Source organism: Phaenicophaeus curvirostris, chromosome 4, assembly GCF_032191515.1.
Source record: "Phaenicophaeus curvirostris isolate KB17595 chromosome 4, BPBGC_Pcur_1.0, whole genome shotgun sequence".
NCBI lineage: Eukaryota > Metazoa > Chordata > Aves > Cuculiformes > Cuculidae > Phaenicophaeus > Phaenicophaeus curvirostris.
Window position 1 is genome coordinate 20,667,488 of NC_091395.1, and position 26,569 is coordinate 20,694,056.

Genomic DNA, 26,569 nt, shown 5'->3' on the forward strand with positions numbered 1-26,569 from the left:
CCATGAGGGCTGGGTGCTCTTCAAAAAGGAAATCCTAGCAGCTCGGGAGGAAGCTGTTTCCATTTTGCAGAAAAGGTGGCGGCGGGGACAAAAAAACAGCTTAGTTGAGCTGGGAGATCTTGAGGGACATCAAAAAAGAATAGGAATGTCTATGAACTGTGGAAGAAGGGACAGGTGTCTTGGGTGGACTGCAGGAAGAAGTGAAATTGTGCAGAGGAAAAATCAGGAGGGCTAAAGCCCATCTAGAGCTCAGATTGGCCAAGTTTGTGAAAGATAACTAAAAATCTTTCTATAAATACTTTAACAATAAAAAGAAGCACCAGGGAGAATATTCAGTCCCTATTGGATGCAAAAGGAACAACTGTGACAAACGATGAGGACAAGGCTGAGGTACTTAATACCTTCTTTGTCTCAGTCTTTAATTGTAAGGAAAGTTGTTCCCTGTGTGTACATCCCCAGGAGTTAGAGGAGCAGAACACAGTTCCCATGATCCAAGAGGAGGTGGTTAGAGACTTGCTTGCTCAGCTAGACACCCACAAGTCTATGGGGCCAGATGGGATCCATCCAGGAGTATCGAGGGAGCTGGCAAATGTGCTTGTCAAACCCCTTTCCATCATCTTCCAGCAGTCCTGGCTGACTGGGGAAGTTCCACTGGACGGGAGGCTGGCTGATGTTGTGCCCATCTACAAGAAGGGTCGCAGGGAGGATCCAGGGAACTACAAGCCTGTCAGTCTGACCTCAGTGCCAGGGAAAGTCATGGAGCAGGTGATCTTGAGTGCTATCATGAAACACATGGAAGAGAACTGAATGAGCAGGCCCAGTCAACATGGGTTCACAAAAGGCAGGTCTTGCCAAACTAACCTGATCACCTTCCATGATAAGGTGACCCACTTACTGGATGAGGGAAAGACTGTGGATGTGGTCTTCCTGGACTTCAGTAAAGCCTTTGACACAGTTTCTCACAGAATTCTGCTTAGAAAACTGTCAGCCTCTGGCCTGGACAGGCACACACTCTCCTGGGTGGAAAACTGGTTGGATGGCTGGGCCCAGAGAGTGGTGGGAAATGGTGTTAAATCCAGCTGGAGGCCAGTCACAAGTGGGGTTCCCCAGGGCTCAGTGCTGGGTCCAGCCCTGTTCAATGTCTTTATCAATGACCTGGATGAAGGCATGCAGAGCACCCTTAGCAAGTTTGCAGACGACACTAAGCTGGGTGGAAGTGTCGATCTGCTGGAGGGTAGGGAGGCTCTGCAAAGGGATCTGAACAGGCTGGACCGCTGGGCTGAGTCCAACGGCATGAGGTTTAACAAGGCCAAGTGCCAGGTCCTGCACTTGGGGCACAACAACCCTATGCAGTGCTACAGACTAGGAGTTCTGGGCCCCTCACCACAAGAAGGATGTTGAGGCTCTGGAGCGAGTCCAGAGAAGAGCAACAAAGCTGGTGAAGGGGCTGGAGAACAGGTCTTATGAGGAGCAGCTGGGGGAACTGAGGTTGTTTAGCCTTGAGAAGAGGAGGCTGAGGGGAGACCTTATTGCTCTCTATAACTATCTGAAAGGAGGTTGTGGAGAGGAGGGAGCTGGCCTCTTCTCCCAAGTGACAGGGGACAGGACAAGAGGAAATGGCCTCAAGCTCTGCCAGGGTAGGTTCAGGCTGGACATCAGATTTTTTTTTCACAAAAAGGGTCATTGGGCAGTGACAGAGGCTGCCCAGGGAGGTGGTTGAGTCACCATCCCTGGAGGTGTTTAAAAGATGGGTAGACGAGGTGATGAGGTGCATGGTTTAGCATTTGATAGGAATGGTTGGACCCAATGATCCTGTGGGTCTTTTCCAATCTAGTGATTCTGTGACTCACAAATGCTACATTTTCTCTTAACAACACTTGCTTTAATGTTTCTGTAAATTACTTTAACTTTGCTGTAATGGTACAGCATTAGCAGTTAAAATCTACCTTCAATATATTTTAAATTCAGCATTTTTATTTGATCCCGTATGCTTCTGACAACCATGGATGGATTTAAATCCAGGTGATTACAGAGCATTGAATTAAAGCAGAATCCCAGGTACTTTTCAAAGATGAGGGAGCAGCTAGATGCTAGACAACACCTGAGATAATGTAACTTTTCTAATTGACTGATGGTCATATAGTTTACAGTGCCAGCAAGTATGGTTATATCGAATTGACTTTTAGTGTTAGACCAATAGTGCTTATCAGCTGGGTTCACCGTCTATGAATGGACATGGAAAGACAAATTTATTAAAAGCAAAGGTCATTCTTATCTTTTGCTCCTGGTAGCACAGATATAACTGTATGAAGTTCATTTCCCCTCCAAGAAATTATCATTCATTCAGTTTATCTCAAATGACCTCGATAATGAAAATCTAGAAGGAATTTTTCTTTCTTCATCATCCTCCACACCTCAAGACTTACAAAGCCCATACCTTTTTTGCATTTCTTACCTCCCCTCATACTCAGATGGGAGTATGGACTGTTTTCATTTTTATTTTTGCTTACAGCATCTAGCACAATGATTCCTTGATCTTTGTTTCCAGTGCTAGTGTAGTAACTAAGAAGCAAGAACGGGTCCAAATACGTGAAACAAGAGAAGTCTGTGAACTATCCAGGGTGATGAAGCATGTGATAGGAAATACGGCTTAGTGCATCCTTCAGAAGCCAACAGAAAGAGAAACAGGAAGCCTGGTCAGCTTGCAACTCTATTCCCCTGCTGAGTTCATGAACTTTTTCTAATGCTAAAAGAATGGTGCTTTCACATTGCTGAATACTGTGAGCAGGAGAAGAGTTTTAATATTGCTTTAAATGTCATGTACTGAGGGCTGCAGAAGTCTTGGCCCATTGATTTGTGTGGGGCCTGAAGTCTGCTCAGGGTTGAGTATGTTCCTGTTTCTTGTCTCAGGATAGTGACCAGAGCACTCTGAATGCTCATGTAATGCAGATTAATAATAGGCCTGATAGTGTTTAGTCAGGGTATAGAGTAACTGCCTTCAGCACAGTGGTAGAAATGACAGCACAGTAAAAATGCGGCATGTTAACAGCTGAAGGTGTGTGTCAGATGATGAAGCTGGATGAAAGGAGTTAGATTTCAGGAAGGAAGGAGTTCAGCAAAAGTCAGCAACATCTCCTTATGCTAAGAACCAAGACAAAATCAGTCAATAGCAGGATCCTCCACCTACTGATCGTGTTTGGGAGTCCTGCCAACATTTCAGCAATGTCTCATTTCTAGTATTATGTATTTAGGGCTTCTTGCCCCATAATAGGCTACTGAGAGCTGTCTGAGCAGTGCCATCCACCACACCAAGTCACAGGTTCAGAAGGGGAAATTCTCCTGAGACGCTGAACTGGTCAGGAGATCCATACAAGATACAGAACTGGAACATCCTTCTTATGAGGAAAGGCTGAGACACTTGGGTCTGTTCAGCCTGGAGAAGAGAAGACTGAGAGGTAATTTCCAAGGCCTAGAAATATCTAAAGGGCGGATGTCAAGAGGATGGGACCAGAGGATGGGACTTTTCAGTGGTGCCCAGTAACAGGACAAGGGGCAACATCCACAATCTGTAACACAGGAGTTCCACCTGAACATGAGGGAAAGCTTCTGTACTTTAAGGGTGACAGAACACTGGAACAGGCTGTCCAGAGAGGCTATGGAGTGTCCTTCTCTGGTGATATTCAAAACCCATCTGGATGTGTTCCTGTGCAACTTGCTCTAGGTGAACCTGCTTAAGAAGTGGTGTTGGACTAGGTGATCTCCACAGGTCTGTTTCAACCCCAACCATTCTGTGATCCTGCGATGTTCTTCAAATCCTGCCAGCACCCAGAGGTTGGGACAGGACAGATATCTTACTTCTGGGTTGGAATCATCTGATGTACTGAACACAATGGCCAAGTTTCAAAAAGCATCACTCACTCCTTAAACTACTGGCTTACCAGCGTGCTTCTTTACAGCCTTCATGATTTGTGTTACTGGAGGATGTACATGAAGGGGGCAACTTCTGCATGCTTGGGTTTAACAAGCTGAGAACTGCCAGCACTCTGCTTTGCTGCTGCTGCTGCAGCAGCCACAAGGTGTGTCAATGCTGCATGTTGCTGTGTCTTTGGAGACTAAAAATATGAGAACTGGGGAGAATAGATGCAAGAATTCCAGCACTTGAGGGCTAGTAGCATCAGAGACTCATGCACTTTTTAACTTCAGCACTTCTATTGAAGCTGGCAAAAGCCATTTTCTTGAAAGATTTTTGTTGGAAAATTCCCTTTTGTTGAATTCCCTTTGTTGGATATCTTCTGTAAGAAGATATCTTCTGTAAGAAGATATCCAACAGCCAAATTCAGGATTAGCTGGTTTTTTTTTAATAGCTTCATTTTACTCATCAATACTACTGCATATTTGTACCATTTTCTGTGATAAATAATTTTTAAATGTCATGTTGTTATTGCTGTGAATTGCAGTGATTTTGACATGATGCAAGGAAGCACTTTGAAACTATAAAAACTAAATTTTTACTCAATTTTTTTTTTGACATCTACAAAAATAAAGTTTTAGTATGGTCATTTCATGGTTTTAATATAGACCAGGTTTGAAATTTTGTTCCACAATACAGTGGAACACTTGGTTTAGGGAGGGCAGAATAGAAAGTGAACTGAGTAGCAAAAATCTGGAGCTTCTTGCAAGTTGAAAAAAACCCATTATTTGTTTCCCTCTAATACCGAGATAGGAAAGGTTAATCTGAAAGTACACAGAAATCCACATTTACAAAATCTGGTTTCCACAAGTCCGTGAAATCCTTAATTTGTTTATTTTTCCCAGAAGAATATAAATCACCATTGCATCCCCCAACTGTTTGTGAGTTTATCAAAAGAAGCATTTATTCAGTGTTCTTTCCACCCTGTCATTAAATCCTCTGGCTTATATGGCTGTTGTTGTCTTCTAAATTCCTGGTAAATATGTTGCTGACAACCAGCTGTTCTTTTCAATGCCTCATAACCAAGCATCCTGGAGTAGATCATTAGTCTGCTTCCATCCAGCTATTTTATTTATGACTCTCAGGGAGATTACAGTGGCCATCTGCAACTGTGGGCAGCTTTTCTTTTGGAGGAATGTGCTGTGGCACCATTGAGGGCAGGGTAATGTGAGGGAGAGTGCAGAGCTTCAAGGATATTAGCTGACCCAGAGTGATAAGGCTTGCTAAAAGCCCAGTAAATGTACACTTTTCTATCTCTGGTGACTTTGGCCCTTCTTGCCCTGAGGTTGCTTTGGAGCCATGCAGACTGGTGATGCTATGAGAAGCCTCTAGGTCTGGAGCCTGAAACAAGGTGTGGGGAAATGTATGACTCATTGCAACACCTGGTTATTCCTGGAAGCCAGCAGGTTTCAGAGATCTTCTGCTCCATCAGACCTTCTGCTTCCTCCTGGTCTATGGGCAGTGAGCCCATGCTAGTGGCAAACTCCATTGCCTTAGGTAGAAGGAGAGAGGTGGTCTGTTTTTCACACAATTCTCTCCCACAGCTGTCCCATGAGTGGAAAAATCTGCACACTGGCCGCATGTCTACAATCCCATTTCAGGTATAAGGGTAGCTCATTTTCACAGCAAAAATTTGTTTGTACAATAAGCCTCAGCTGTGGTGCAGCCATTTTTCTGTTCATAGTCTTACCCTGTGTAGCATTTGTTGAAGAAAAGGTCAGAGCTTTCCAGATACATTTGTTTTCCCCTTGGCAGCATGCTGAATCTTCCTGCTGCTGCTTTTGATTTTTCAGTGGTCTGAAGCACCAGGTTTGGTTCACTCACTGTTCAAGCTAAGTCAGACTCCCATGTTCAGTGTGGTCAGAGGATGTTTCCGCTGAGGAAATCAAATGCTTCTGTTTTCCAGTTTGTAGCGTTCAGCCCAGCTGGTTCTTTCTCTGAAAACAAGGGAATGTTGTCCCTTGCACTTGTAACTTATAGTAACTAACAATGAAGTGATGCTTAGTTTGAGGGAAAGAAGCACTGTGAGGAACTCATTCTTGAAAAGGAGATTTAGAGAGAGGCGTTCCAGTGGGAGGTGGTACCTTTTCGTTCCTGGTGTAAACATAAATATTTGAGACTTCCTGTAAATCAAACATTGGAAGGAAAAAAAACCCACTGATTTTGGATTAATTGAACTTTTTCTTTCCTAGATTGTACTGAAATGCTTAGTATTTCAGCTGTGTGGGAAATCCTAGCTGAGACACTTTACTTTCAAAGAACAGGTGGTTTTCATTTCTTGTGGCTGTAGAATATTTTTCTGCAACATAAAGGCTTATAGTATATCCTCTGGGGATGAAAGAAATTGAGATGGAGAGAAAACATTGCAGGAAAATTAATTAGAAGCTCTAGAAGTAACAGAAATACCAGGCATTATTTTTGGTACCACTAAGCTTTGTTGCCTTCATCTGGTATCAGGATCCCTACTTGCCCTAAGTTTTCCATACTTCCCCTTGTCAGGGCAGCAGCCCCATCCGCAGACATTTGTTGTGGCAGAGGACTTTTTTCATGTTTTCTCTACCAGCCTGCCTGGCTTAATGTTTGACCATCCTTCAGCCTGTCTATTTTCTGACCATGTTATCGACAATTGCAGTTAAAATGGCAGTCAGTTTAGTCAGTTCTGTCTGCTGCTGTTTTAAATTTGTGTATCATGATCTTGTTTGTGCTCTTAATTTCTGCTGGAGGTGCTCATCTCCTTGCACTGTAACCAATGAATCAATTTAATTTTCTCTGCTGAAGGGGGGGGAAACACAGTTTCCCCTCCCCCCTCATCTCCAATAAGAAAACTTCCACAATATTTCCCTCTCTGTAACTGCCTATTGATTGTGTATGTCAGCCATACATTTGTGGATGCTGAAGGATTTTATTTTATTTCTGTTTGCTCAATTATATCTGAAAGGTGACTGCTTGAAGGGCTGCTGAGAAATGGGGATCTTGTCAACATGTTTTATAATGCTTTTTTTTTGCATATAATTGCAACACAACAACGTGATTACACAAGGTATTTCCTTTTCTTGCTTAGATATTCCCTTTGGATGACAAAAGCAACTGCAGTTCAGAGGCCCCAGAACTACAGTAGGCAAGATTGCCTTATATTGCCTAGATTTAGTGCTCTTATATAAACTGTTTACCAGTAAATAAAAGTAGGGGGTTTTTTTAAGTTTTGGGTTGCAATGTCTGCAGTGCTCACTTCTGGGCTCTGCCATCTGAGAGTGAGTCAGATTTCTGCCTTAAAAAATCATGGGCTGGGAAGTACCTCAAGAGTTGCCTAAGAGGTGAGAAGTAAATACAAATGACTTGCTCAAGGATCAAAAATTGCTTGGCAGGCTGCCTACTTAGATGACAATGCCAGTTTTGCATCTGGCTTCCTGGCCTCACACCTGCAGCACATCTCCTAGCACAGCTACTGCCAGCTTGCAACACTTCAGCTCTTGAGCAACTCAAAGGAGACTTGTGCACTGTATCTGCTGGCCAGGATTATGACCCATGAGCAAAGGGACTCTGAGAGGGGGAAGCAATGGCTGTGATGGATTTTGGTATATCTTAGGCTCAGGCCCATCAGCACTGGAGCAGGGCAGCCGATGGAGACTGTTACCTCCTGTGTCCTGAACTTCCTGTGCAAATATCATGCTCTTTGACACACTCAGTCCAGGTCTTGTCTTTGGCCTAAGGACTTGATACCATAGTTCACAAGGTCAGAAAAAATTACCACCACTTAGAATCATAGAATCATAGAATAGTTTGGGTTGGAAGGGACCTTAAAATCATCTAGTTCCAACCCCGTCATGGGCAGGGACATCCCACTAGATCAGGCTGACCAAGGCCTCATCCAACCCTTGAACACCTCCAGGGATGGGACATTCATAACTTCCTTTGGCAACCTGTGCCAGTGTCTCACCACTCTCATCGTGGATAAATTCTTACTTATATCAAGCCTAAATCTGCCCCTCTCCAGTTTATACACATTCCCCCTCATCCTGCCACCACAACCATTTATGAACAGTCCCCCTCCAGCTTTCTTTTAGGCCCCTTTCAGGTACTGGAAGGTCGCTATAAGATCTCCTCGGAGCCTTCTCTTCTCGAGGCTGAACAGGTCCAACTCCCTCAGCCTGCCCTCATATGGAAGGTGCTCCAGGCCTCTGATTATCTTTGTAGCCCTCCTCTGGACCTGTTCCAACAGTTCCATACCCTTCTTATGTTGAGGATTCCGGCTCTGGACAGAGTACTCCAGATGAGCTCTCACAAGAGAGGAATAGAGGGGCAGAATCACCTCCATCGACCTGCTGGATGCATTTCTTTTGATGCATTCCAGGATACATTTGGCCTTCTGGGCTGCCAGCGCACACTGCCAGCTCATGTCGAGCTTCTCATTGACCAGCAACCTCAAGTCCTTTACCACAGGACAGTGGGGGACAATGTCAAAGGCTTTATAGAAATCTAGATAGATCACATCTGTCAGTTTACTCCTGTCCACTGCTGTGGTTGCTCCATCATAGAAAGCCACTATCCTATCATTGAAAGCCACTTCTCTAGTAGCAAAAGCACTTAATATCCTTGAGCAAAAATGAATACAAGTAACTGTATATAATAACAGGGTATGCAGTAATTCCTTGTGTAACTTGTATTAGTTTATACAAGTTTATCATATGCTTATAACATGTGAGTTTCCAAAACAGGTACAAAAATGCTTGAGGTACAACTTCCAGTGAATATCTTCATGTGATCAAAATAGATTACTTGTTTCTTTAATTTCAAATTGATAATCAAGATCAGCATTGCCTTTATTAGATTGCAGTAAATCTTCATTGTACTGCCCTCTCCTGGGATAACTGTCCAAGACACTGAGACCCTGAGTAGATGCCAGCTCTCAGATTATTACAGCCCTGTTCGCTTTTTCTCTGTATCCATATAAGAACAAATGTCATCTTCCTTTTACCTGCTAGAGCCCTCTGTATAAGAAAACATGTCAACGTGTACCTGAGAGTGTTGCAGCTTCTGTTGTTACAGATCTATAATTTAGTAGCAAGTTGCTGTTTCAGACCTGGAAGAATGGTACCTGGTTTTTTTTTGCAGAGAAAAGTCCTTGAATAGCTTCGGATCTGCAGAGCTGAGGAGCAAAGGAAGCGAGGAGAGTAATTCTGAAGCTAGGTCTTAGCCAGTGCAGAGTATTACAAATCACTGCTTTGAGATCTAGCTCTATGCTCTGCAACTGGATTAAGGTGGGATGTTTGGCAAGTCTGTACATGGTATCATGCCTCACACGGCTATTGGAAGGATATCTAAAAATGGCAGGACTTTAATCATGTATGTGTGGCAAAATGGGGCTGGAATTCATTAAAAGTGTACAATTAGATTCTCCATCCTTAGTTTTGAAGTCAGCATCTGGTTATCCTGTGGTATCATTGTGTATATCAAGGCTCTACTAGGTACTTAATTAAGATTTAGAATCAAAGGCATATGAGTCCAAATGCAAAGCACCTTATTAAAAGAGATGATGTAAACCAGAGGGTGGAAGAATACAGTGTTTGTATATGTGACAAGTATTCCCTGTTGGTTTAGGAATATGCACTTTACTTTTAATTAGATATAATATTGGAGATATGTCATCTTTAATCCATTTATGTCAAGCTCAGTTGTCAGAAAGAGTGAAATTTCCTTCCAAAAAGTCATAGCTGCTAATCCCTAAAAGCAGAATGCAATGACATTCTGGTCCCTCCAGCTTTCTAATCAATGCTTCGTTCTGCAAGGATGCCCTTGAACCTGGGAAAGGTCCTCATATTATTACTGGAAAAGACAAAAGGTACCTTTTTTTTCCTATTCTTGTCTTGAGGAGAGGGAAACCTTTTAAAATATCTCTATTTTGTAAATTAGTGTCATGGTGTTTCATTAGTCAGCTGAAAACTCATCAACTTGCAGAATTAATAACAGGAAAAGAATGTATTTCAAGGCTATCCTGTAGTGCTTTAAAAGAACCCCAAATAGTAGAACCTGTAATTTTAAAACAAAAGCCTTTCTTACTGAGTATGCTCAGGTACTCAGAACAATGAAAAAGATCAAGAGTTATATTATTTTCACAGGAATAATACTGTGTATTAGGAGAAAGCTGGTTAGCAATCAAATTTTTTAGAGAAGATGTGAAGTTTTCTGTTTTGAATGAGGAATTCATTGGTATGATTGAATAATCTTATATTTTTTTTAGCTATAAATCATTTCCTCTTACTTGGTTATTCAGTCTTCAAAGGCTTTAGAAGTTAGATAAAAGCAGGTATACATTAGAAATTTGGACAGAGGTGTTAATATGTGGTAGATTTTTTTAATCTAAGCACACATATTCAGGACTCATTAACTTGAATTTTCCTTTGCTAAGAGGTTTTAGAATGACTATTACTTTGCAAGGAAATTCAGTGCAGATTATTTCAGTCTCGCAATGACTGATGCTCATCAGTTGTCCAGCCAGACAAAATGGACAAGGACACATTTTCTCAGATGTCCTCGCAGGGTAGAGCCAGGTGAAAGGCAGTCTCTGGTGTGTTAGATAAATAAATAACCAAATACTGGGACTGTGATAAAGGCCTGGTACAACTTAGCTCTTTGTTCTGATTCCTGCAAAAAGAGTTGTCCGGTTTGAGTCATGGCTAAAGATGTGCAGAGACCATTAAAATAAACATTCGTACATGATGATAACCATTGTGTGAAGTGAAAACTGCCTCTAACAGTATCTATACAGCAGCCTTCACACACTCATGATAAACCAGGCTTTTCTTAATTAAACGTTTTTCATGTAGATACTAATCTATGTGCAATGACAGCACAACACAAATTACATTTATCTGTGGAACATTGGAACAGGCATACAGTGTGTTTCTCTAAAAGCTTTCATGAATGTTAATGACAGGGAATATCACCTGAAGATAAAACTTGTGCCTACGAAGATATAGAAAAAAGAAGCCAATAAAATATCATGTGGAAAGTATTAGCTTGCTGAAAACTCTTCATGGTTTGAATTAATTTTTAGTTCCGCAGCATTTGTTAAAACTACAAGTAGATAAATATTCTCTTGCTTTCCTATAACTTTCTTCTTCTTATAGTGTGCTTTAGATACCTTCATGTTCAGTGATATTTATTTTACTATATTTAGCTATCACTGCAGGCTCTCTTTCAGAGATCTGCTTTGATATCAGGCTGCTTTATCTCAGTTTCTAGTGTGGTAAAAGTCAATTTAGAGTCACTTTCTTTGTACAAAACAATGAAAAGTACAGTATATTTTCATGATAATAGCATTCTTAAGAACAGATGACCATCTGCTTTTATTCAGTTCTGCTTTCAGTATACTTTTGAATTCAGCTTTCCCTATAGAAAGATTAAATCACTAAGATCATTTTCAGCCTTTCAGATGTGAAGATGTGGTAACTGTCTTATAAGATAAGCATATGGCTGGGTCTTAAGGACTTTTTAAAACTGGGGATCCGTATATAGGATGCCAAATGCATCTATCACTTTTGTTCCACATCCAAACACCTCCCCATACAACCAGGTAGCCAGAGCTGATATCTATTCTTTTCCAGGCTGGTATTTCATGACAAGAACAGGTCATAAAAATGCAGGCCTGCCTATCTGAAGGCTTAGCTTTAGGCTTCTGAATTTGAAAGTCTTGGAAACACTTTGGGAAAGTTGAGATTACCCATCAGAAGGATCACAGCAGAAACCCAGTTGTAAGCTGCAGGGTGAACATGGAGGGACCTGAATTTTTGAGCAGTATCTCCTAGTGGATCAGGATGCAATTATTTTGAGATATGTTTTCAGCCTACAAGCTGATCAATGTCATTCACGGAGTCCTTGTTGAGCAGACCAGGAAAGAACCATTAGTATTTCATTTGATTTCCTTTTAAACAGTCCTTGCCCAAACTGTTGTCTTACAGGCCTAATGTCTCTGTACCTTGTTTTATTTGTTGTCCCTTGGCCTATATGACTCAACTTCTGAGGAGTGCTGAGCAGGAATTACCCCTGTGCATGGGGTCCTGACTGCGCCAGTGACTGCGCGGACTTCTCATATCTAACCAGAATGTGTCTCCAACTTCAACCACTCGATTTTTTTGCTCTACAGTGCTGCTGCCTCCTGCCTCTTGTGACAAATGCTGTAATTTGTCTGTGTAAGCCAGCTTTGGGGATGTCAGAAGCCACAGGGCAGCTCAAGCTGGCCCTGGGAGCAAAGGCAAGGGCAGGGAACCACATGGAGTGGATTCACTGCCCTGCAGTCTGTCACTTTTCCGGATGCAAAAAGGTATTTAACTCGATGGGACAAATTGGTTTTTGTTGCAGGAAGTGTATTTCATGGCTTTCATGAGAAGCAGGGTTGAAAAGAGTAATTCATGTCCTAATTATTTTTCCTTTTCACTGGAGCCCAGTGTACTGGAATCATGACATAGAATAATAGAATCATAGAAGGGTTTAGATTGGAAGGGACTTTAAAGATCATTTAGTTCCATACCCCCTGCCATGGGGTTGGAACATCATTAGCAACACCAGTGAAGTAGTTCCATATTAAGTGTGGCCAAAGTGGGAAGCAAATACGTGAGCTGAATCCTTATTGGTCCATATTGAAAGTTGACTCCTCCCCTTTGACCTTGAAATACGGTGACATTCTGGTAGTGGTGTGGCCTTGCCTGTGTGTTTCTTCTGCTGATAGCTCTGAAAACATTAGGTCCGTGCTTATGAGAAAATATTGCCTTATATTGCCAAAGGAATTAGGAGTTAACCGTATACTTTTACATCAGCCCCTAGTACAAGAAATTGTATCAGAGGTCAGTAAGTCATTTTTTTTCGCCAGATAACCAGCACTGTCATACCAAACTTTGCCATGAAAATGTTTGTGTGGAAGCAATTGTTTTAGTTCAAAATATTGCATGCACTTGTAGCTAAAATCAATGTTGATCACAATTTTTTATATAGTGATACTTCTTCTGCTTATTTTATTTGCTTGTGGATTGTTTCTTTTTTTTTTTTTTAGAACAAAGCCCTCAAAACTTTATCAAAACAAAGTCTGAACAGTTTAATGTCTTTTTTATTTTAAATCAAAACTAGCCCCACCCCCCATGCCATGAGGTTAACTTACCTCTTCTAATCCTACGGGACGTGCCTGAAAATCAGAGAGAGTAATACAGAAAGATCTGAGAAGGTGCAGGAAGTCAGATATATTGCTGTTTGTGAAGTTATTTAGTACTGTTCAGAGATGTTCTAGCTGCTCAGCACCCTATTGGTGAATCTCAAAATATGTACCATGTTTATCTGAGACAGGCTTCTGCAACGTATCTTCATTTGTTCATTCCTAGTGTTTGCTTTTACCACCATTTTAAAACTTTAGCTATTTAGAACAGGAGTCAACCCCTTATATCTCTTACCCCATGTACTATGATCTACTAATAAGCAGGGAGATAAAATATTCCTGAAGTACTTCCTTTGCCTAAGCTAACTGTTGAATAGGGACTGTGCACCTAGCAACTGGAATCACTCTGGAAACGTGTCTTGAACAGACCTGAAGCTGCAGCCATTGTAATCAAGAGATTAAGAGATGAGGAATTTTGGCAAGTCACCTTCCCACAAGAACTATTTTAAACTTGAGGATTGCAAACCCGAGACATTTCATAAACATGAATTGAAAACAATCACAATAGCTCTGTTAAAGAAAGACACAACAGTCTCAGCTCACATGTCTAACACTGGCTGGAAAAAAAAAATGCATTTCACAAATATTGTTGCTAGGTGTAAATGACTAAAGAGTACAGAAAATAATGTTTCAAAAATAGACCTTTATTAGCAGTCTTGGTTAGAGAACTGTGTTCACTGTGACTTGAGTTTTCCATTGAGAAGAATAAAGAAATCTAGATGTTCACAGGTTACAAGTTAAAAAATATGGAAAGTGATTTAGTTACATTACCAAGGTGAAATTAAGTTACAGTGGCTAATAGAATAACTCTTGTGAGTTAGACATTAGAAGACAGGTATGAACCCAATTTACTGGGTAAATTAACTTTGTTAGAACACTGGCACAATGATAACAGCATCTTTGTTTGCCTGCCTTGCTTCTATATTCTGGTGTTCCTATGATTAAATTTCTTTAAGCAAGCTTTTTCACTAGCCTACGGGAGCGAAAAGGCATAGATAAATGTGCAACTGAAATAGAATGAAAACTGGATTTAATGCACTAACTCCCTATATCTTAATACTTGGTGAAGCAGTTCTGATCCTTTTGTTCTCTGTAACTAAAATTGAACTTCTGAATGTCGATGTCGCTGATTCACAAGTGGAGCTAAATAGAGTTTTCGGGACTTGAATAACAAGTTCAGAGAACCCTTTAAAACATAATGTCCTGGAAAGCAAAGTAGCAAACAGAGACTGGCTAAACTGAAAGGGAGCTGAAGCCTTTCAGCAGTGTACATCTGAGGCAGTTCAGATGTGGATTGAAATGCATATGGCAGAATCCCTTTCCTTTTTGATAATGAACTGTACTCTGATTCACCTTGTGCCCAAGGATTTCACAGTGCTTCATATAAGTTGAATGGTGTTTTAATGGAGTCAGGTACTGAACAAGAGGATCTTAACACACTTGTTAGTCCAGAAAGTCTTGTGCTATTTCCAGAGCTGTTCAGTGTGAGAAAGGGGGGTGGACTTAAATTATATACCCAAGGGCATGCTGCAAATTAGCAGCTAGACGGGAAGCACCTCACAAATAGTCCCCTCTTGTCACTGTGGGGCCGGTGTGCCTACTCTCTGTGGTGATCAATTTAAGCCAATTTGTATTTAACAATTTCCTATGAGATTAGATAGGGAAGGAAGGAAGGAAGGAAGGAAGGAAGGAAGGAAGGAAGGAAGGAAGGAAGGAAGGAAGGAAGGAAGGAAGGAAGGAAGGAAGGAAGGAAGGAAGGAAGGAAGGAAGGAAGGAAGGAAGGAAGGAAGGAAGGAAGGAAGGAAGGAAGGAAGGAAGGAAGGAAGGAAGGAAGGAAGGAAGGAAGGAAGGAAGGAAGGAAGGAAGGAAGGAAGGAAGGAAGGAAGGAAGGAAGGAAGGAAGGCCTTGTAAACCTAGACTAAGCTGTGTTAACAGCATAGTGGTCATTCTTCAATGTGATGCTTTAGAGGAGCTGAGGCAGTTTAATAAAACTAAGTCCGTGGAAACTCTTCTGATGCAAAAATCCAGAACTCTCATCAACATCTAACTCTGAATCTTAAAATCAGCATGCATGCAGATTAGCTGCATTCATTAATTTTAACAGCATCAGTGCCCATTTACACCAGCAAAATATCTACCCTAACATTCAATATAAGCAATTCTCTTGACCCTGCCCAAGTAGCTCCATTACAGAAAAACTAATTAAATCATATCTTTTAGCAGGAACCAAGAATTCAAGAGTTACATTTTTTCACTTAATTAAAAGCTCTTCATCTTGAACTGTTAATTTTCAAAAAAAGATATCCAGTAGTTCTTCCTCTGATCCACTTTGGTTACTGAACAAAATTAGTCATTCACTTTGAGTTAGCTCTTGAACTGTATGCTTAGAGTTGTGAATAGCTTAGAAGATGATAGGAATCATGGCTGCTTTCCTCCCCACCTCAGGACAGAATCTCTTCAGGTACATCTTGTGTTTCTTTTGGGCCCAGAGAGACATCTGGATGACCATCAGGAAAGCAAAAATGCCAGCTACCAAGGAAAAAGAAAAAAAAATGTAAAAAAAAAAAAATGTGTCTTCATTCAATGTCTGTGAATACAAGAGAGTTTATGGAAAAGTCTTCAGTCTTTACTGTGGGCAGAGATAAGTCATCTCTGCCCTTTCTCTCAGCCTTGCAGTTGCTGATATACCATAACCTGAAGCTCAGCCTTCACATCAGAATCCACACAGACGATGTTCACATCTTAGACACACCCAATACCATGTATGACTTCACCATAAATCCCAAGGCCTCCTTAGGCATGGTGCCATCTCACTACATAATTACCCATGGCCTCTAACAACAGTTTTTCTGATTTTCTTTTGGCCTATAACACTTCTTTGTTTTTAACTTTACCTCCCAACTATAACAGGGAGCTGTGCTTTAACTTTGCGTCGCTTGAAGTGAGAGCTCAGCCCTGAAACAAATAGGCAGTAGGTGTATAAACAGATTTAGCTGCCCAGTATCAAGGTCTCACAAAGCCTAACCATTACAGGTGCCCGGGCCCCTCCTGTGGTTGTCAGGAGCCAATAAGTGGTACTTCTCCCTTCAGGCTGAGTGGCGCTGAATGGGGAACACTTTTACAGACTCATTTTGCAAATTTGTAATCCTTACAACGCTCTAGTGAATCAGAAATATTCATTTGGCATTTGGTCAGGTCATGTTTGGGACAATTACAGCAAGAATGAGTGAGATGCTTATGTTCCTGCTTCCTGCCCTTGTGAACGCAGCTCTGCTATGTCCCTAAACTTTCAGGTCATTTCCACACCAGCAAAAAACCCCACATCTTTTCAAAGAAAATTAAAAAATTAAATTTTGCATGATTTGGATTAAACCACTTTTGAAACTCCTTGCCTGTAAATCATGTGGGGATAATTTTTGCAAGTAACATTTATAGATTTTTATTTTGGAATAGAAAAATAATTAAGAAGTGAATGTTTTGGAAAACTCAATACCAAGGACCGTGTTTGTATGGGTATATAGGTCTCTGAGGATGCAGGAAAGTACTGAGTGAGAGTTGCAAGTGCTACTAAGCAGGTTGATGTAATGAGCTGGTTGCCTAATATAAGCATACAGGGAAATGCTACCAGAAATACATGTGTCTTTCCTCTTTTGAAAAACTAAATGCAACTGTTTTCCTCTCCCTGTTAAGAGTATTATTCTGGGTTTAAAATGCAAATTAATTTTTCTATATCAAAAATGATTGAATATAAATGAAGAATACCACCTTTTTTTTTTCCTAAATTTCAAAGTCTGTTTTCACTGTGGAAATAGAAGAAATAACAATATTTCACAAAAAGCAGAGAGCTGGGTTTGATCAAAAGAAGGCGGTAGAGTAGTAGTCACACTGTGGAGGATAGTGCTTTGAAGGTTTATAGAGTCATGTCTGAAGGGGGTTGTGATGGCAATATTACACATGCTATAACTTTTTTGACAAATTTTAGATTTCCAGAATTCACTTCCACAACTAACAATTTAGAAGCTATCTTCATTCTTTTTCAAGCTTACCTGGCAGGGTTTGTGTCATCACTGTGAAACTAATCCAAGACCCAACCTGTTGCAAAGAAAAAGGCATTAATATTGTAGGCTTATGTAAAGCAAAAGGGCAAGTTTTTTTTTTAAAAAAAAAAAAAACAAAACCCAAAAAACTCTAAAACCTTAATGATCAGTATGACACTTGTACTGGAAATGGGAGAGGAAATGTAGCTAGAAAGGCAGCACACACACACACCCCCACACCCCTGGCCCTGTGTGCTGGATGACGTGAAATGGTGGGTGGTAAATCCTTGGATCACTGAGGAGTCTGCAGTGGAAAGGAATGTACACAAGAGTCATGATGTTGATGTGAAGGAAGAGAAGGGTCTGGTGGAGAAACCTTTGTGGGAGCAAGGAGGTTGACATACTGAACATATTGATTGATGTGCATAGGAAACTGCATGGAGGTGCTTTAGACTTTCTGCAGGCAGAGCCTGAAACAGTAACCACCTACCCTTTGCATATAAGCAGAAGAAAGTTATATACCTCATATGTATAGTTGGGACAGGATACCAGCAAGAAGAGCCACGTGAAGGGATTGTAGGTTGGACTTGGAAAACAGGCTTTATTTCCTTTATGAATGAAAAAAAGGAAAAACATCCAAACAGACAAAACCAGTTTCAATACAAGGAGGGGAACTTAGAACTAGCCCACATAACAGTCATCCCCTTGGCCAATGCTCCCAAAGGAAAACTTGTTAGAAAAGCGTCAGTGAAATCTTTTGAGGCAGCAAAAGCTGTTTATCCCAGTGAGAACGCTGCTTTCTGAGCCTTGTATCAGTTTTCCTAGGAAGGTCTGGAATGTCCAAAAGATGCAACCTTTGTTCAGAGGAAGAGAGAGACAGGGAGTTCAATGCAGACTAGCCAGCAGGTGAGACCAAGGGCATTCTTAAAGGATGCACTGGTATCCTATTCAGCCTGACTCAGGAATTTGAACCTGCAACCTCTCTCGTCCTCATCATTTGGCCCAAGGTAGAACAGGAAAGCTACTCCAGAACTAACAGATCACTCTCTACAGTCACTGATAATGCTCACACAAAATGCCACAACACTTAATTTTTAAAGTCTGGCAAAAACGCTGTCTTTAATACTTATAGGCACTGAGAATATGGATATATTATTTGGCTTTTGCTGTTTTTAAACTGCATCAGGTCTGTTGCAGCAAACAACAAAAACACTTGCCTAACCAAAGCACAACAAAAGCTTTCTGGAACAGCAACTAGCTTCAGTGTGTAAAGTTTTTTTGAATAGGTGTTACAGTGGGAAAATGTACTATTGCTACCTGAAAATATATCCTACTTCCTAGTATGTATAGAATAAATTTTATTCTCATAGTACAGAAGTTCCTGAAAAACCCATGCTTGGAGCAGCCTGTTAAGAGCACACATATACATTGATGCCTGTGTAGGGATTCAGGAGTCATATCTTTGTATATTTGTATATGTACATGTGTACGTGTATATCTTTGCATGAGATGCACAGATCTAAAAACTCTTCAATGTAGTTTAAAAGTTTTTGGAACTTATTTAAAATTAAATCCTCTGCTGTCTGTTAACAAGATGCTTCAGAGAACTTCCATGTTTAAATTCATATTTAAATTGCAGTTGCATCTAATTAAGATAAATTTGCTATAAGCTTTGGAAAAACAACAGTGTTGCTAATGCTTCCTTGTCACCACATTTATTTTGAAGATGTTACACTGATTGCACGGTACCTACTTCATCTTTCTTTGTTCTATGGATGCAGATACATAATAAACTATGTACCAGCAAAAGATGGATAGGTTAAGAACACTTCAGTCTTAAATAGACAAACAGGAAACAAAGACAGACCTGAATTAGTTTGGTGAGCTAAAGCTACATTGATAAAGTGATTTCCAGCTTCACACATCTGTAAGACATTAAAAACATATTTTCAGTTGTATGCCTAAAATACTGGGGTAACTATGTTGCAGTACACAATGAGAATTCCCCCATTACAACTTACTCTCTCCACCCAGAAAATATGAACTCCAAAATTAATCTCCCTAGGGAAATATATTCTGTGCTCTTTGTCAAACACATAAAAGAGTCTAGTGAGTATTGTGCACACAACCTGGGTTGAAAGCCCATGTTTCAGTGCCAGAGAGCAAAATGCGTTTCCAATGCCCAGCATATGCAACATGCTTTGGTCAGGGGAGATCAGAAAGGCTCCCTAGAGTCTAAGGAATTTAGCAAGGTACTTTTCTGAACTGAATATCATTCTCAGGATGTGGATTTAATCCAGCTGCAAAGGAGCTGGTGAAAATGTGACCATTGCGTTTGTAAAGATGCCATGAGTTAATTTGCCTACCCTCTTCCTACACAGGCTTTCAAATGTGTTCAGCATAACACCTTTGTTATGGTCATTATAGAGCACAGTAACTAGTTCTCTAGATAATTCATTGATGAAGGAAAAAAAGGGTAACTAAAAATGCAGTGGTTCTCTGAAGGGCACCTGGTCAAAAGGGCAGTCACCAGGAACTGATAAATGAAGGCAGCCAGTACTTTATTTCTGGTTCTGCTGCTCTCTGGTTACACCATTTCCAGCCCTAACCAACTGCTCAAACTTGGTCTTCAATATTTAGGTGATTTAAATCTTTGGAAGTGCTATCATGTGCCCCCTCTTGGTTATACAGCATGTAGCACAAGGGGGTTTCAGATTTGCTTGTGGCTTTCACTATTTCATCGATTACAATTACTGTAGAATTAAACCCAATTACTGCCCATGTTTAAAGTAGGAATTGGTAGAAAAAACAGTTTCAATTCCTTAAAAAGAAAGTTGATCAGTACAACAATATAATTTTATGTTTTTCATTTTTTCACCCTTTACAAAGAAAACCAAAAGGCTGTATACATTTTAATCTCAGACTGAATTGAACTTTTATTCATTTCCAGGTTTGAAGACTGATTTCTCCTCTTAAATTGAAAAAAGTGCAGTATTAAATGTTGTGTTTTCTTATATCATTTATCATTCTAAATTTTGCAAGGCTGGATAAAAAATAAGAAAAGAAAATAAAAAGGAAGAGTGCTAAAACCTAGAGGTGCTAAAAGCATAAAGTCACAAAATCAATACAGGGAAAAAAATTGTAATTTTTTAAAACCAATTCTGAAAGTCATCCATATCTAACTTCAATTAAAACTAATTGAAAGGAATATGTAACTTCATTTTATATTGAAATGTGCAATTATCTGAAGGAACATTGTAGATAGCATTCATTGCTGAAGAATTTTCCCCTTTTTTTTTCGTCAGAGAGATTTCTGTGGGTTTTGTTAGGAAAGTTTAAATCAGCTCTGTTAGCAAAGCTGTTATTCCGCATGGGTACATAGTCATGGTTCAAATCCTGCAGTCTTTTTATGTTTTTTAATTACAACTAACTGACTGTCACCTATCATAAACACCAGATGTAAAACACTAAGTAGCCAGAAAAGAAAATTCTATTATAAAATACTATATCAGAAGCTATAATTCTAGGCATAGGAATAGAAGTAATTTTAATTTACATACTTCCAATTATGAGCTAGAAACATGATTTTCTTTCTGATTACTGTTATTTTAAAGAAAAAAAATGTTTCAAAGTTAAGTGTTCTTGTGAAACACTATATATACTGAAATATGCAATGTCCACACTATTGAGAAGCAAGAAAGATTCACACACTATAGTTAACACTTATGAATGCTAAAATCAATTCTAAATAAAACAAGCAAAGGACATTTCTGCAGGGGTTTTTTATTGGCTTACCTTTGACCCTGCAGTTGCATTCTGCTGTAATTAGCTCTTATTTCCCTCTTTAGAAATGTGGTTGCTAATGTTCTATATCAAGAAGTACTGCTAAATATAAGCTATTCCTTAGTTTGTGTCTCAGATATAAAATATGAGGCAGTGGGGAACAGCAGGGAAAATGCTTACCATATTAATGATTATAAAATATAGAAGTCTACATACTGTTCCCCTGCTTTATATTCCATGTGTACCTTATGAGAAAAACATCCCTGTAAAGCTTAATTTTTCTAAACATGAGAATCTCTCAGAAAAGCCTGCTGACACTCTTCAAATTAATCAGCGCTGTTGTATACAGTAGCTGCAGATGTATACACTTAAATTGGGATATGTAATAAAAACAAGCTTTAAGAGGGGAGAAAAAAGAAACCTTCCAAATATTTTTTTCATATGTTTTAGAAACCTGTGAAAACAGCTTCAAATAATTTTATATTTTATGTTGCTGTTTTAAATTCATTGAGAACCTGCCAGAACAAGGTCTGAAAGGGAAAGGTTTGGAGTCTCCATGGGTAGGAAGTTCACAGAAAAGCTTCTTGAATTCAGACCCCTAGCACAACCCACTTAGAATCATAGAATCATAGATTAACCAGGTTGGAAGAGACCCACCGGATCATCGAGTCCAACCATTCCTATCAAACACTAAACCATGCCCCTTAGCACCTCATCCACCCGTGCCTTAAACACCTCCAAACGAACACTTGTTCGTTTGGTGGCAGCATTTTCTATAGAAGCTATAGCAGGGCATGCTATATCGAGGCAAGAAAAAATGTTTCATCGGTAACTATCACTCAATACAGTCAAAGGACACAGGGCAGTGATCATGGACGTGCCTAGATACAAAAATGCATAGAAGCATTACTGCATTCTTCTAAATTGTGAGCTACTCCTATTCCACAATTATTAATAAAGCTTCATTTTTGTACTTACCAGAAAAGCAAGGGCAGAAAAAAAAACTTGTCTGTGGCCAAATGCTACAAAATAGAATGAAATTATAGATTGTGTTTTACAGTATGCACATGGTTTCCTATGGGTAAAATTAATCTAGTACTGAGGAGCAGAAATACTTCTTTCCTGACAGGTTCTGCAGAATGAATCAATATTATCACACCAATATGAGGTCCATGCAAATAGTAACAGTACTGTAGAAATGCCAATCTCAAGGCAGTTATCAACTTTTTCTAGTATTTCATAGCATCATAGAATCATAAAATGGTTTGGCTCGGAAGAGATCTTAAAGCCCATTCAATTCCAACTCCCTGCCATGGGCAGGGACACCTTCTAGTAGATCAGGTTGCTCAAAGCATCATCCAGCCTGGTCTTGAACACCTCCAGGGATGGGGCATGCATGACTTTTCACCAGATGTGTGAAAATTGCAAAGGTTACATGTATTTCTTGCATGGTGAGATTGTGAAGCAGATAGTGGCTATATAGTAAAGCCTCACTACTGAAAAAAAAAAAAAGTAATGAATTGGCTATGTCTTGGATTCTCTGCTCATGGACATAGAAAGGCCTATGGATAAGGCTACGATTGCCAGCTTGGTTCTGCCACTGACCTTCACTTGTCTTTCCAAGGAATTTAACACCACCATATGCTTTGACAAAGCACTTTGATACATGAAGTTAACAAAAAAAGCTAAATAAAGGAAGACCAGTGGAACTACAGGATGGTCAATCTTACCGCTATGCCTGGCAAGATCATGGAGCAGATCCTCCTGGAAACTCTGCTTAAGCACATGGGAAAAAAGGGAGGTGATTGATCACAGCCAACATAGCTTCACTAAGGGCAAATCATGCTTGACAAATTTGAGAGCCTTCTACAATTGGGCTACAGCACTGGTGGATAAGTGAAGAGTAACTGACATCATAGAATCATAGACTCATAGAATCATAGAATAACCAGGTTGGAAGAGACCCACCGGATCATTGAGTCCAACCATTCCGATCATCTACCTGGACTTGTGCAAAGACATTGACATTGTCCTACATGACATCCTTGTCTCTAGATTAGAGTGACGTGGACTTGACTGATGGGCCACTTAGTGGAAGAAATTATCTGGATGGTCACACTCAAAGAGTTTTGGTCAATGGCCCTCAAAGAATTTTGGTCAAATATCCAAGTGGAGACCAGGGATGAGTGGCATTCTACAGGGGTCAGTATTTGGAACGGTATGGTTTAACACCTTTATTGCAGACATGGACAATGAGATTGAGTGCACCCTCAAATTTGCCAAAAAACACCAAGCTGTGTGATGCAGTTGACACACTGGAGGGAAAATATGTCATCCAGAAGGACCTAGACAGACTTTAAAGGTGGGCCTGTATGACCTCATGAAATTCAACTAGACTAAGTGCAAGGTCCTACACCTGGATCAGACCAATCCCAAGCACAATTATAGGCTTAGATGAGAACAGATTGAGAGTAGCCCTGAAGAGAATGACTCGGGGTGCTGGTGGATAAGAAGCTCAACATGAGCCGGTAATATACACTTGCAGCCCAGAAAGCTAGCTGTATCCTGCACTGCATCAAAAGAAGTGTGACCACTTGAGGTTGAAGAAGGTGATTCTCCCCCTCTACTCCATTCTTGTGAGACCTCACCTGGAGTACTGCATTCAGTGCTGGAGTCTTCAGCACAGGAAGGATATGGATCTGTTAGAGCAAGGTCAGAGGAGGGTGACAAAAATGACAATAAGGCTGGAGCACCTCTGCTATGAGGACAGGCTGAGAGAATGGACTTGTTTAGCCCAGAGAATAGAAGACTCCCAGTAGACCATATAGCAGCCTTCCAGTACTTCAAGGGGGCTGGAGAGGAAAGATAGAGAGGGGCTCTTTATGAGGGAGTGCTGGGATAGGAATAAGGGTAATGGTTTTAAGCTGAAAGAAAGTGGATTTAGATTAGATATTAATGAGACATTTTTTCCTGAGAGGGTGGTGAGGCACTGGAACAGGTTGCCCAGAGAAGTCGTGAAATGTCCCATCCCTGGAGGTGTTAGCCAGGTTGGATGAGGCTTTAAGCAACCTGATGCAGTGGAAGGTGTTCCTGCGTATGGCAGAGGTGTTGCAAATAGATGATATTTTTGGCCCCTTCCAACCCAAACCATTCTATGATTCCACGATTCTATGAAAGTAAAGCAGCTGGAACTAAAACTTATACAAATTACACTCAAAAGCAGACAAAAGTTCAAAGGGTACATAAAAATAAAAAACTCATGAAGGAAAAGGCAGTGCAGCAACATAGTATAGTGAATGGGAACAAAGACATGAATGAAATCTGGAAGCAAAATATATGCTATTTTTATTTTATTATCATCAGAGCTATCTGATTCACATTTACTGATTTCTCACTAAAAAAAAAAATCTTAAATATCGTGAAAATAATATATCTTTTGCAAATAGGTATCTGCTCCAAGAAATTACAACCAGCTCTAGTTCTCTCCTGCATTAATACAAATATTGTGAATATGAGCAAAACATATCTATCTTCATATTTTCTCTAGCTGGCCAATATTTCCAGTTCATTTCCAGCAATTGAACATCTCTGAACAGTTACATACATGCAGTGGCACAGCAGGAGTGCTTCCTGCACTGACAAGTGGTATAGACTAACACCACTGTAACAGTAATAGATTAGTCACAGGATCTCATGTAAGGGCCATCTATTGATTTAGAGGGCTTAAGGTTGTACACCGAAAGCTTTCTAAAACCACGGGCAATTGTGTGTTCTACTTATACCTACATGGTGGGGTATACTGTGGATGGTTGATGTAGTATGCAATCCAGGAAGTGAATCCCCAGTAAAAGGCACAGCCCTGGAGCAAACAAAAGACACAATTTTCATTAGAAAAGGATGATAAGAAAGTACAAATCATAACTTTAGAAATATAAAATCTGGTAAGTGCAAACCCCAAATCATCATTGAAAGACTTCTCAGTGTCTTCTTGAGTCACATAGTACAGAACTTTTTAAGATACTATGAAGCCTCTAAATAAATAAATAAATAAAAGAACCCACAGTGTAGATTGTTTAGATTGTGCTGAATGTGTTTTATGCCTGAGGTAGGAATTGATGTTTTGGGGTTTGTTTGGGTTTTTTCTCCTTAGTTGAGTCTTTTGCTGAAGGGCACATTTCTCTGAGTTGTGCTATTAAAAGTCTAGGGCTGTTTAACTCAGCAGAGCTGCTACCGTACCTGAAAGTCTGCATTTTCATCCAAGACAGAGCTAGCCAAACAGTATGTTAAACCAGCTGAAATAATAAAGATTAAAATAAATAGATCTGGTTCAACCCTAGCCAAAAAAAAAAAAAAAAAAAAAAAAAAAAGCTGCACAGTTCCTATGAAGATATTTGAGCTATAAACTGCATCTACTCCAATAGATTCATCCTCACGTCATTCTCTTGGTAAAAACCAATACCCCAGCTGTCTATGCATGGTGACTGAAGCCATGGGCTTGGGAAAGCCCAAGCAGAGATAATGTGACCATGTTCTTACCCTGCATAGGTGGCATTGCTCCTGTACTTTTTACAAAGAAAAAAACAAAACTCACCAGCCAAACAACTGAAACCACTCTGGAGACTGGATAGAGACTTTCTGCATGTCTAAGTTAAGGGTCCCATGCTCAGTACCTTCTCAGGAAGAGAAGTGTACAGGGACTCACTACAGCTTCATCCCACAAGTAAGGCTGCAAGTCAAGCTTTCTCTTTTTAGTCTTTTTATGTAATGCCACTGTGGTATATGTACCACAGACATGAGGGACAATAGTAAATGTGGGTCTTTAACTCCCACATACACGAATCACTTTGGAAATGCCACTCTGGTTCCAAAGCGGTTTATCTTATATTCCTTTTTTTTTTTTGGTTTGTTTGTTTTTTGTTTTAACACTGTGTCTTGTAAACCAACAATACTGTGCATCTCATTACCTCCTTTCTGACTGGAATAGAGTTGAACATACTATCAGGACCATACACTTATCTATTTCACAAAAATCTTGAATGTATTGCAAAACTTTTAAAGGGAGGGTCTTTGCATCACACTGAGTGGGATGGGAGAAGGGTGATACAAAATGCCCAAGACTGAATATGTCAAATAAAAGAAAGAAGGGCCTATGACTAGTAACACACAGTTGAAAGTCAGGAGGCTTTCAGTGACAGAAGGCATTAGACCAGTTCAATGCCTTCCTTCCTATGGCTTCCACCTGCAGAAGGAGAATGTATGTACTTGATATTTGCTTCCTAATGCAATGCATGTCTCTTGCTTTATATTTGTATTGCCGTGGGGAAGTGAAGTGTGATTTCTGTCAGCATTGCTAGATGTTGCAGCAGCATATCTCATAATAAAATAGCATTCAGTCTGAAAAATATCCTGGACATGACAATCAGCCCCTCAGATGGAGGAGTCAAAGTGGACATTGATATGCAGAAGCTAAAATGGACATTGATTTCAGTTCACATCCTTGGGGACATGAACCTGAAATTCTTCCTATATTCGTATTTTGACTAATCATAATTCCTGGAGCTAGAAAATAAATTATTT

General features: G+C 40.1%; 1 protein-coding gene across 3 annotated transcripts in view; it reads right to left on the bottom strand.

The window, feature by feature from the left end:
* Positions 1–15,196: 15,196 nt before the first annotated feature.
* TECRL (trans-2,3-enoyl-CoA reductase like) overlaps positions 15,197–26,569 on the bottom strand; it is a 63,352-nt gene continuing 51,979 nt past the window's right edge. Inside the window, exons 7-12 of one of the 3 annotated variants that reach the window (XM_069855456.1) lie at positions 24,779–24,851; positions 21,971–22,014; positions 19,077–19,134; positions 17,732–17,817; positions 17,219–17,264; positions 15,197–15,701 (exon numbers count right to left, since the gene is read on the bottom strand). In XM_069855456.1, the coding sequence (XP_069711557.1) occupies positions 15,574–15,701; positions 17,219–17,264; positions 17,732–17,817; positions 19,077–19,134; positions 21,971–22,014; positions 24,779–24,851 (435 nt within the window). In that variant the 3' untranslated portion in view covers positions 15,197–15,573. Of the gene's footprint in view, positions 15,702–17,218; positions 17,265–17,699; positions 17,818–19,076; positions 19,135–21,970; positions 22,015–24,778; positions 24,852–26,569 lie in introns of all 3 variants that reach the window. The other 2 variants (XM_069855457.1, XM_069855458.1) reach the window with 2 other exon arrangements.